This window comes from Carcharhinus amblyrhynchos, chromosome 14 (genome assembly GCF_965287045.1).
Source record: "Carcharhinus amblyrhynchos chromosome 14, sCarAmb.v2.hapA, whole genome shotgun sequence".
In the NCBI taxonomy this organism is placed as follows: domain Eukaryota; kingdom Metazoa; phylum Chordata; class Chondrichthyes; order Carcharhiniformes; family Carcharhinidae; genus Carcharhinus; species Carcharhinus amblyrhynchos.
The window spans coordinates 20,860,800-20,873,897 of NC_137337.1; the positions used below are offsets into that span (position 1 = coordinate 20,860,800).

At 44.6% G+C, this 13,098-nt stretch overlaps 1 protein-coding gene across 1 annotated transcript in view; it reads right to left on the reverse strand.

Moving 5' to 3' along the window:
* rin3 (Ras and Rab interactor 3) overlaps nucleotides 1-13,098 on the reverse strand; it is a 98,159-nt gene that overhangs the window by 11,938 nt on the left and 73,123 nt on the right. Inside the window, exons 7-8 of the mRNA XM_080202376.1 lie at nucleotides 10,520-10,828; nucleotides 952-1,083 (exon numbers count right to left, since the gene is read on the reverse strand). Of these exons, the coding sequence (XP_080058502.1) occupies nucleotides 952-1,083; nucleotides 10,520-10,828 (441 nt within the window). The remainder of the gene's footprint in view (nucleotides 1-951; nucleotides 1,084-10,519; nucleotides 10,829-13,098) is intronic.

Here is a 13,098-nt window from a genome sequence, read left to right on the forward strand (position 1 = left end):
AAGAGAACTAGATAAGCAAACAAAGGAGAGAAAAATATTACGGTATAATGGGGAAAGGGAGTTGTTGTTTCTCTTCCTGCACCATAGTGGTGCACTAAGGCAAACTTCCATCTATTTTCATAGCTAGTAATTCCTGGAACAGGTTGCTAGTCTGTTGCCAGAGACTTATAACTTGAGGGGGCTCATCAGGTGTCACTCCACACTCCTATGACCTGCCATTGGCGTGAGTTGGAAGGATTTTGCAAGCTGACACTCAATCCCTTCAAGAACACATCTTCCTTGGGCATCAAGTCCTGAGGTGGGACTCAAACCTGAAACCTCTGGCTCGGAGACAGGGACGTTACACACTGCACTCAAAGACCTTGTAGAGGGAATGGGATGAGCGAAATTACTCTTGCAGGGAGCTGGCAAGGCTTTATGTGCTGAATATCCTCCTTCTGCCCCGAAACCATTCTTAAAGTTAAGTTTAAATTCATTAGTATCACAAGTAGGCTTACATGAACACTTCAATGAAGTTACTGTGAAAGTCCCCTAGTCGCCACATTCCGGCACCTGTTTGGGTACACCGAGGAAGAATTTTGCATGGCCAATGCACCTAATCAGCATGCCTTTTGGACTGTGGGAGGAAACTGGAGCACCCGGAGGAAACCCACACAGACAAGGGGAGAATGTGCAGACTCCGGTCAGGCAGTGACCCAAGCCGGGAATCGAACCCGGGTCCCTGGCGCTGTGAGGCAGCGGTGCTAACCACTGTGCCACCGTGCTGCCCCATTCTACGATCAATGTAATATGCTGTTAAGTGTGTAGTTTCTTAGTGTGACACAATAAAAGCTAAGAAAGTGCAGTGAAAGCAAATGGGTTTACAAAAAAATGAAGTCTACTTATGTAACACATGTTTCTACTAATCCCCTTCGGTTGACACATGGCGTTCCAGGAAGGGAGTGGCCATACCTTCTCCTAAGTGTAATGAAGGATCAAGTAACTCCATCATATATTCCACATCCAGAAGCAGGGATGTCAGGTTACTCCTTGCCAGCACATACATTAACACCGGGAGGAAATCATCAGCGCCGTGCGGTTTTGCTGAAACAGAAACAGAAGTGGAAAGTGTATTAGCATCTCCTATTACATCCACAGAGCTGTTACCCCAGACACCTGCAGTGAAAGATCACTGGGGGGGAAAAAAAACTCATCTGTTTCTGAAGCATTTCACTGCCTTGGGATTTATTTTACGAGCACATTTTTTTTGTACATGAAAACAGACCTGTGGGAACTATCCCAGACACTAATCTTCAACGTGCTGCCTTGTTAAAAAACCTGCTCAAATTAGATTTCCAACAAACTGGCCTCCTTTTCCCATCAGAACCCTGCCACCAGTGACACTATACTTTCTATCAGAATCGCTGTGTTTTTTTTCCCATTTGAATAGGGTTATCAAAAATGCAATGAAGCAGCACAAGATGAAATTGGTTTCAAACATTATTGCCGCATCTGTTATCTTATTCATAAATGCCAGTTATTAATACTGGACTCCATCACTGAGGCAATTGAAGCTATTTCGTCTTCACTATGTACCAGGCAATTTGTGATATTACAATATCTCATGGCTTGTAGGTGCCACTGTAACGCTCATTAAGTTTCATGGCCTTCCCTTACATCCTGTCTCTCAGGCCATGACACATGATGAAGTTTGATGCAATCTTTCTTTCAACTGTTTTCAAATTGCAGTTCTTCAAGTATCGACCAAAGCACATTGGTTAGCACTACTGCCTCACAGTGTCAGGGACCCGGGTTCGATTCCCGGCTTGGGCCACTGCCTGTGTGGGTTTTGCATGTTCTCCCCATGTCTGCGTGGGTTTCTTCTGCACGCTCTGGTTCCTCCCACAATCCAAAGATGTGGAGGTTAGGTAAATTAACCATGACAAGTTCTCCCTCAATGTGCCTGAACAGGTGCTGGAGTGTGGCACAAGAGGATTTTTACAGTACCTTCATCACAGTGTGAATGTAAGCCTACTTGTAACTAATAATTTGACTTTTTGGCAGTAGGTGTTTCAAATTGGAATCACAGAATTCAACAGTGCAGAAGGAAGCCATTCAGCCTATTGAGTCTGCACCAATCACAATCCCACACTGGCCTGATCCCCACAACCCCATGCATTTACCCTAGCTAGTCCCCCTGACTCTAAAGGCAATTTAGCATGGCCAATCCACCTAGCCTGCACATCTTTGGACTGTGGGAGGAAACCGGAGCACCCAGAGGGAGCCCACCCAGACATGGGGAGAATATGCAAACTCCACACAGAGCAGTGACCCAAGCTGGGAATCGAACCTGGGTCCCTGGCGTTATGAGGCAGCAGTGCTAACCACTGTGCCAACGTGCCACCCTTTGATCCTGCCCTTACCTACTATCCTTCTAATACACTTGTATAGAGACCACTAATTGTCGGGCAAATGGAACATAGGAGGATATTTCCTGCCTCTTACCCAAGCACAGAAGCATCGTACTGTGCAGCAGACAATAAGTTGTTCTGTGCATATAATGGAACTGTGTGTTAACAGCTCTCTTCCCACAATAAAATGGCAAACTGCTGTTGCAAAGAGAAATTTACTAACTGGCAATTGCTTATGAATTTTCTGGCTGCAGGTCAGGGGAAACAAGCACAAAGAACTGCTTTCCTCTTTGTCACACTGATGACAGCGTGAAGATTGATGTCTGCAGTGTGTAGGAAGCATGCTAGACATACTGATCCAAATGTTGCTATAGTAATGACAGTAACATTGTCAGCGTTCTTCTTCATTATGACTCCAAAACTAACAGCAACGTCTGAGGTGGACACATGTGTTGTCAGTAATTCTATGCTCCTCCACAGGTGTGCAGTTCAACTGTCCCCTTGGCTTTAATCAATTAGAAATCACTGAACTGATGAAAGTGTACCTTTTGACCCGATTATGCTTAATGTAAAACCCATTGTAAAAGGTAGACCTTGTTGATTACATTTTTAAATGGCATACTAAGTTCTTAATTAGGGCAGCACAGTGGTTAGTACCTCACAGCACCAAGGACCCAAGTTTGATTCTGGTCTGCGTGGAGTTTGCTCGTTCTTTCCGTGTCTGTGTGGGTTTCCTCCGGGTGGTCCAGTTTCCTCACACAGTCTAAAGATGTGCAGGTTAGGTGGATTGGACATGCAAAATTGCCCCTTAGCGTCCCAAGATGTGTAGGTTAGGGGGATAAGTGGGGTAAATATGTGGGGTTATGGGAATAGGGCCTGGGTACGATGCTCTGTCGGAAAGTTGGTGCAGACTCAATGGGCCAAATGGCCTCCTTCTGCACTGCAGGGATTCTATGATAATTGCTACTGATAAAACCGCTCTGGTCCTGCATTTATTATTTTGGAATGTCAAATTGCACCAGCCTGCTAACAAAAATCCCACATATTTAAAACAAAAATTAAGTTGTTCATAATATTTAACTTTATGTGAATCCCACATGCACAGGTGCACATTTATTTCACCTCTGAAAAATGGAATGAAAAGTGAAGGATAATCAGTCCGCATCAAGCACTGTGAGTGAATTCCTCATTATGATTTAACTGCCCACCCTGCCTGATGATGTTATGATTATTGGCTGCCTGTCAGTCTCTTTGACTTGGTACCTGATTCAAACTGATACTGGAAAAGAGGAAATCTAAACCACAGAGACTTTTGCTGGCAACCTGTGTTGAGGAACGCAGCAAGCGTTGCCACTTCGTTGCTAAGTGAGAAATTCAGGTCAGTGGTTGATCTTAGTAACAATATTTATTGAAAACTAATCTGGTCATGCTGAAAACTACCTGGTGCATCTAGTCATTGGGATCCATTACTGTTCCATCACTGTGTGGGCAGCACGGTAGCACAGTGGTTAGCACTGCTGCCTCACATCTCCAGAGACCCGGGTTCAATTCCAGCCTTGGGTCACTGTTTGTGTGAAGTTTGCACATTTTCCCCATGTCTGCATGGGTTTTCTCCAGGTGCTCTGGTTTGCTTCCACAGTTTAAGGATGTGCAGGTTAGGATGATTGTGCATGCTAAATTGCCCCTCAGTGTCCAAAGATGTGTAGGTTAGGGGGATTAGCAGGGTAAATACGTGGGGTTACAGGGTAAGCCTGGGTAAGAATCAGTGCAGACTCAATGGGCCGACTGGCTTCCTTCTGTATGGTAGGGATTTTATGATTCTATGAAAAGTAAGAATGCACTGAAGGCTTTTCATAGAATCATAGAATCCCTACAGTGCAGAAAGAGGCCATTTGGACCGACCACAATCCCATCTAGGTCCTATTGTCGCAACCCCACATATTTACCCTGATAATCCCTCTAACCTACGCATCCCAGAACACTAAGGGGCAACTTAGCACGGCCAATCAACATAAGCTGCACACCTTTGGAGTGTGGGAGGAAGCCAGAGTACCCGGAGGAAACCCGGAGGAGAATGGGCAAACTTCACATAGACAGTGACCTAGGCTTTATCAGGTTAATTATTAACTGTTTTAGCTGCTATAGTATTACTAAGGAGCTCCAATTCAAACTCTGGAAAGGAAGAAAACTGCTCACGTTTACTTTGTTTTAAAATAGAATTTCTTTCTTTTCTGACGCCGACTCAGAAATGTGTGTAATGTGTTACTTCCTAATTTAATTTCTGTTCCACTTTAGTCAGTATTATGTGGTTAGATTGCATCTTATGCCACACATTGCACAGGGCTTTGTCACAGTGAATGTTAATCCTAACCAAAGCTGAATGGTCACTGATAGTTAGACCATGAATGCAGCAACTCTTAACTTGAATAAATTTGGAAAAACCTGCTCAATAACATGCACTATGTGTTTGCTGTGTGCAGTCAGGAATAGAGTTGGTTTCAAATCACTGCATCAGATTATCTCTTAGACTCAACATCGGCCGTATCCCCTACAAGCGGCCCCATGTTTTTATGCCCGGGGGAATGTCTCGGCTTCCAGCTGAGTGAATTCCTGCAGCATTTTAATCCACTTGTGTTTGATGTCTTGGATGCTGTTGCATAAAAGGGGCAATTTAGCATGGCCAATCCACCTAACCCGCACATCTTTGGACTGTGGGAGGAAACCCATACAGACATGGGGAGAACATGCAAACTCCACATAGTGACCCAAGCTGGGACTCGAACGCGGGTCCCTGGTGCTGTGGAGCAGCTGTTCTAACTACTGCGCCACTGTGCTGTACCAACCAAACTGGGGAATGTGCAAGAGGTAGAAACTAGAAGGAGTAGGCCATTCGGCCCCTTGAGCTGTTCCTCTATTCATTATGATCATGGCTGATCATCAAATTCAATATCCTCATCCCCCCTTCCTCCCCATATCCCTTGATCCCTTTAGCCCCAAGAACTATATCGAATTTCTTCTTGAAATCACGCAATGTTTTGGCCTCAACTACTTTTCTGTGGCAGTGAATTCCACACATTCAGCATCCTCTGAGCGAAGAAATTTCTCCTCACCTCAGTTCTAAAACAAACTTGACAAGCTCAGTTTTGAAATGGTGGGTGGAATGTGGTTGGTGAGTTATTTTGTGTGAAATGGAAGAGTGCGAGGCGGAAGGATTCAGGCTGATGGTGATATGTGGAACGAGGTGTGGGACGAGGTGGTTGGCCTGCATTCAGGTGGAACTGGATACGCTGACCTCGGTTGTTTGTTTCTGGAAGCAGTGGAGGTCACTGGTTTGTAACAAAATAAAGATCACTGTACTCTTACTGGGCATTCGAATAACACTTGTATTATGTGTGACTAAATTCTCTCGTTGTGTGAAGCTCTAGATGGTGCCATGTGTTAAGGCACTTATTACGCTCCAATACAGCCTCCACCACTCAATCTGTCCATGTCTGTCAAAGACATCCACCTACATTGAGTACCTACCCCTCAGCATTTGTTGGTAAGTGACAGACCATTACTAAAGCCCAGATTGTACAATAAACATGCTAGCTGTTCTGGAAAGGTCTTTGCATCTCATTAGTCATAGAATCCCTATAGTGCAGAAGGTGGCCATTCAGCCCATTGAGCCTGCATAGGCCACAATCCCACCCAGGCCCCATCCCTGCAACCCCACACATTTACCCTGCTAATCTCCATGAAATTAAGGGTCAATTTAGCATAGCCAATCCACCTAACCCGCACATCTTTGGAGTGTGGCAGGAAACCAGAAAACACAGGGAGAATGTGCAAACTCCACAGTCACCCAAGGCCAGAATTGAACCTGGATCCCTAGTGCTAACCACTGTGCTATCAATCCTCTGTAAAGTATTTACTGATGTACCATCTTTGGCCTTCGTCCCTCTAGGTTTGTTTTATACATCTTCACACTCCACTGGAGAATGGAATTTGCAATCTCCATAACCCCAAGTATTTACCCTGCTAGTCCCCCGACACCTGGAGGAAACCCACGCAGGCACAGGGAGAAAGTGCAAACTTCACACAGCAAGTGAGCCAAGGTCGGAATTGAACCCGGGTCCCTGGCACGGTGAGGCAGCAGTGCTAACCACTGTGCCACCGTGCCACCCAAGTAGAAAAATGTATTTCATTTTTCACACGCAGAATTTTTCTTAAAAATGAGTGAGTTTTGTCCAGTAAAGTTTACAAAAAGAAACTACGCTGCCTCGACTGAGATTTCCTTTTCAATGAAGCTGTGCTGCAAACAGTTTGTTGCAGAGAAACCGAATTTTATGCTAATGAAGTGGTTCTGCAAATCAAGGGATTGTGGCCAGTGCAGTAGAGGCCAGCTTCTGTTTTTGATACATCATTGACTGTGGTGATGTGGCCATCACATCTTCTACTCTGGTTTTCCATATGTAACATTAGCTCGAATGTTACCACCACACACGGTGCAACTCAATCTAGATTAAAACTATGTTCAAATTTACCACTGGGTTGAATGCAAACACTTGTTACTGTTGCTCTCTTAATTGTTCTCCTTGAAGAAAAAAGGGGAACATACATTGTTTTCTTTTTTTATTGCATTCCTACAGATCATTGACATTTCTGTTTCCCCATTGGAGATTTGACATGGGATGTGTCACACGGAGCACTGGTATCCAATTGGTCATAGTCATGGCATCCCAGGCTGCTTGTAACTTTTGAAGCCTAGGTCACAGGTATATATAAGGCTGTAGTTCTTCTTGCATTATTTGAGGGAATTGCTCCTTACTTCCTGGCAAATTTAGCCCACCCTCCTGATCTTTGCCCCTCTCTGGTGTGGAGGAAGGTGGGACAGTTGGAGGGCCTCCTGTAGGTCTATTACTGGTCTTTGTGAAGGAGGAGGCGATGTCCAAGTGGTATTAAGCAGCACAGTGATTAGCACTGGTGCCTCAGGGCGTTAGGGTCCTGGGTTCGAATCCCGGCTTACATAGAAACATAGGAATTAGGAGCGAGAGTAGGCAAGTCCGTCCTTTGAGCTTACACCACCATTCTGTCTGATCTCCATCTCATCCTAACTCCACTTCCCTGTCTTTTCCCCATTGCCCTTTATCCCGCTTTTGATCAAATATTTATCTATCTCTTTCTTGAATCTATTGATTGACTCTGCATCCACTGCACTCTGGGGCAGTGAGTTCCATAGATTCATAACCCTCTGTGAGAAATAGCTTCTCCTTATCTCTGTCTTGAATCTTGAACTATGACCTATTGTCCCCAACTGTTCTAGAAGGCGGAACATTTGGTTAACATTTACTTTTATCAATCCCATTGAGTGTTTTATATACCTCAGTAAATCCCCCTCCATTCTTCTGTATGGCAGTGAGTATAAGCCCAATCTAATCAACCGCTCCTCATACAACAGCCCTTTCAAACCTGGAATCAATCTAGTGAACCTCTTCTAAACCGCCTCCAGTGCCACCACATCCTTCCTCAAAGAAAGTGACCAAAACTGAACACAATACGCCAAGTATGGTCTCACCCATGCCTTTTAGAATTGCAAGAACACATCTCTACTTTTATACTCCAGACCCTTTGCAATACATAACAAGGTTCCATTTGCCTCCCTTATAACATTTTGCACCTCCACACCCACTTTCTGAGACTCATGCACAAGGACACCCAGATCCCTCTGCCCAGACACCTTTTGAATCTGTTTCCCATTTAAAAGTCATTTGCCGTTTCATTTTTCCAGCCAAAATGGATAACCTCGCGTTTACCCACATTAAACTCCACCTCAGGTTTCTGGCCCCTTCCCCTAGCCTGTCAATAACCACTTGTACACTTTTTATCTCCTCATTTCCTCCACTTGGGTCACTGTGCAGAATTTGCACATTCTTCCTGTGGCTGTGCGGATTCCCTCTGGGTGCTTTGGTTTCCTCCACAGTCTGAAAGATGTGCAGGTTAGGGGCATTGGCCATGCTGAAGTTGGTTCGCATGAAATGTTGGGACAGATTATGGAGTAAATGATAAACCTGGAAGCAAAAATAGACCATGTGGTGCCTCACACCTTGAACCAGAATCCCCCTTTTAAATAAACACTCAAGTCATGTGAAAAAAGAAAGGAAACTTATCAAAATAAATCAGAGTATTACTTTGATTTCTACGATGCACTCTGGTCCCTCCAATGCCGACTGACAATGAAATGTGTTAAGTATACCCGACTGGTGCCAGAGTGTGGCAACTAGGGGATTTTCACAGTAATTTCATTGCAGTGTTAATAGAAGCCTATTTGCAACACTAATAAACAAACTTTAAACTTCATCGCTAGACTATTAATCCAGAAACCCAGCTGATGTTCTGGGGATCCTGATTCAAATCCCGCCATGGCAGATGGTGGAATTTGAATTCAATAAAAAACAATCTGGAATAATGAATTTACTAATGACCATGATTGTCGATTGTCAAAAAAAACCCCATCTGGTTCACTAATGTCCTGTAGGTGAAGGAAATCTCCCATCCTTACTTGGTCTGGCCTACATGTGGCTCCAGAGCCATGGTAATGTGGTTGACTCTCAACTGCCCTCGGACAACCAGGTATGGGCAATAAATACTAGCCAGCCAGCAACGCCCATGTCCCACGAATGAATATTAAAAAAATCCACAGGTCGAGGCTGGCTATGGCCTGAGGGGTTGATTGCTGAGGCAGCCTGCCTCTCATCTGCAGTTATGTCCACACCCAGGTAGCCTCTGATATGGAGCATGCAATGTCTGCGAATACACAGGACATGTTCCATTGGAGGGACTGGGGTGCATCGTAGAATCAAAGTAATACTCTGATTTATTTCCATAAGTTTCCTTTCTCTTTTCACATGACTTAGGTGCTTATTTTAAAGGGAGATTCTGGTTAATGGTGTGAGGTGCCACATGGTCTATTTTTGCTCCAAGTTTGTCATTTACTCCATAATCTACCCCAAAATTTAATGCAAACCAATTTCAGTATCCATTTCTACTGTACTAGCATCACCTATTTCTGATATCAGACTGCCAAAGGCATTTCTAATTAGGTTACATTATGGTCAGTCAGGTGCTTTGACCACAAGAGGTTTGGTCCACTCACAGATGACAAAGGAAGCAAATGCTGTTAAGATCAAAGTGGTTAGTTGGAATATTAGTAGAGTTCTATTATTTCCAAGTTATATCACAGTAGCCCTAGACTTGGGGCAATTAGGGATGGACACCAAATGCTTGCCTTGCCAGTGGTGCCCATATCCCACAGAAGAATTAAAACAAAACTATCTAATCCCTGATTAAATTACAAATATTAGAAGCACTGTGTGCACATTTTTGTTACCCTATATCAACCCAAAAACTCACAGAACAAGACATTTGGTGCAAGTACAATTTGGGGTATGTCAAGGGAAAGTTGTAGATTCTGTGGGGGTTTTATGATCTTGGGATTTGGATTGGGTCACTAAGTGTGATGGAGTTAGTACTGACAGTTGACACAAATACCAGTCAGTAATAAAGGAGGTCATTTTCACCCTCAGCAGCAACGTGACAAGCAAATCCCCATTCTCAAAGAGCCCATGTCCCCCCACACCAGTTTGGGAACTCATCTGATTTTCTTCCCATTTGAGTCAACAAAATAAAATAAGCTAATTCCTCAAAGTGTTAACTTGATTGGTCACATGAGATAGTGAAGTTGAAAACTGCCCCACTCACTCCCCACCCCTGCAGAATTTCTATTCATAGAATTCCTACAGTGCAGAAGGAGGCCATTTGTCCCATCAAGTCTGCACCGACTGTCCAACAGAGCATCTTACCCGCACCCGATCCTCGTAACCCCAAGTATTTACTGCCCAACCTACCCATCTTGGAACACTAAGGAACAATTTAGCCTGGCCAATCCACTTAACGTACACATCTTTGGAATGTGGGAGGAACCCAGAGGAAAGACACGGGGAGGGCGTACAAACTCTACACAGTCACCCAAAGCCGGAATTGAACCCGGGTCCCCGGCACTGGGAGGCAGCAGTGCTAACCACCGTGTCGTTAATCCAAAGATACAGAAACAAGACATAATGGAAATGAGGAGTCACAGAAATGATTACCAGTATTTCCAACTGCCATTGAATCGTAAATCAGCTTGCAGGCCTTGAGGAGATAGGTGACCTTTTTCTCTGGTGAATAAGCCCGGTGCATGGTGCTGATTTTTTGCTGTATTTTCTCCAATAGGTTGACCTCCGGCACGCTGGTGGACACTCCTAAATCTGTGGTGGTCGTGTTTTGCACGATCTGTTGGTTTTCCGTCAAAAGCTTCAGACTGCCGTTTTTGGAATGAATTTCCTTCAGTTGGCTGTTGATGTCGTCTTTCAAGGGTTTGAGAACACACTTGCACAGAGCTGCTTCCACAACAGCTTCTAAAGGAGAGAAGAAATCGGCTCCGTTAGTTAAGCAATACACATCGCAAAACACATGGCCACTGAAAAATTAATTTACAACTTAATTGACATCATTTGTGTCATGCAATATTTATTTTACACAGAGTTATATTTCAACCATTCCCTCCTGCTCCAGATAGAGTCGTAGGCCGGAATTTTATCGCCTCGCCTGCCACGGGAATCGGAGCGGGGCAAGGGATGGAGCATGGAAGAGTCCATTGACCTCAGATGGTGTCGGGATGAGTGAGGCAGTAAAATCCCGCCCATACAGTCATAGAGATATACAGCACGGAAACAGGCCCTTTGGCCCAACTCGTCCATGCCGACCAGATTTCCTAAACTGAACTAGTTCTATTGGCCCATAATCCCACTAAACCGTTTCATGGCCAGTTCAATTGTGGATCATTTGAAAGCCCATAAATTGTTTTTAGTTTAAGTAGTTTGGAATTAATGCTCAGAAAGACTGAAGAGGTGAGGCCTTATTCTCTGGAGTTTTGAAGGGGTGGCACTACTGCCTCATAGTGTCAAGGATCTGGGTTCGATCCCCGGCTTGGATGACTGTCTGTGTGGAGCTTACACATTCTCCTTGTGTCTGCGTGGGTTTCCTCCGGGCTCTGGCTTCCTCCCACAGTCCAAAGATGTGTGAGTTAGGTGGATTGGCCATGCTAAATTAGCGTCAGGGGGATTAGTAGGAGCAATGTATAGCGTTACGGGGTTAGAGCTTGGATGGGATCGTTGTCGGTACAGGCTTGATGGGCCGAACGGCCTTTTGCACTGTAGGGATTCTATGATTCTAACTTAATATGTTAGAATGGACCAGGGGGTTGATCTTACAAATTATGTAAGGTTAGTACTGGATTGGATGTTCAGAGGTTCTTCAGGTGACAGTGAATCCCTGGAATACCTTGCCAGCTCATAAAACTCAACACTGACTCACTGAATTAGACAGGTGCTGAGATCACCTCACACAAGGTCCAAGTACACCGTGACATCAGTCAGGTGGCTTCCTGGGCTGGTTTTGGTCACCTAAAAAACTGAAGAGGAATTGCCCAGATTTTTATTGCCTAATTGACCTGTTTTTTTGTCCTCTCCCAGCGATTGCTTGGCTCTGGGTAGAATCATAAAAACTACAGTACAGAAGGAGACCATTTGTCCCATCGAGCCTGCATTGATAACAATCCCACCCAGGTCCTGCCCTATTCCCGTAATCCCACATGTTTGCCTTCCTAATCCCCCTAACACTAAGGGGCAGTTTAGCATGGCCAATCAACCTAACCTGCACATCATTGGACTGTGGGAGAAAATCGGAGCACCCGGAGAGATTGTGAAAACTCCACACAGTCACCCGAGGTCGGAACTGAACCCAGGTCTCTGGCACTGTGAGGCTGCAGTGCTAACCACTGTGCCATCGTATGGGGAGCAGTGTACCGCAAAGCAGTATCATTACTGTGCAAGCCCTGCTGGCTTCGGAAACTTTTGTCTCCTTATCAGAAACAGTAGCTAAATAGCTTACAGCTCTGCTGTTCTCCATTGGTGGCCTAAAGGAAAGTGAAACATAGTTTACTGCTGATCTGAAGTACTTGCTGGTTGTCCCTTAAGAATTGGTTGCCACCTCTAATGCCCACCTGCTCTGAGTGATCTTTCTTTATTGGCATCTGTCCAGAGAAATGATTCAGGAGTTGTGTCGGTGTCATTGACATACAAAAGAAAGGCCTGAATCTGTCAACCCAGCAAATTCGTGAGAAGTACAAAGGACCCAAAGGCATTTCAAACACTCAGAACTGGCTATTCAGGAGCATTGGGCTGATTCAGTCTAACCAGGAGTTTTATTGGAATAAGAATTTCTTCTAATAAGTGGCCATAAATTCACAGGCTGTTACATAACAGAAACAAGTTGTTTAGCCCATAATATGTGTGCTGTTGTTTTTCACCAGATGAACATAGAACATAGAACATAACAGCGCAATACAAGCCTTTCGGTTCTCGATGTCGTGCCGACCTGTGAAACCAACCTAAAGCCCATCTAACTACACTATTCCAATATCATCCATATGTTTATCCAATGACCATCTAAATGCCTTTAATGTTGGCGAATCCAGATGAGCCATTTACAATAATTCCAATCTCCTGTATTCCACAACCCTTAACATCCCTCCAGTTATCATAGAAATCATAGAAACCCTACAGTGCAGAAAGAGGCCATTCAGCCTATCAAGTCTGCACTGACCACCATCCCACGCAGGCTCTAC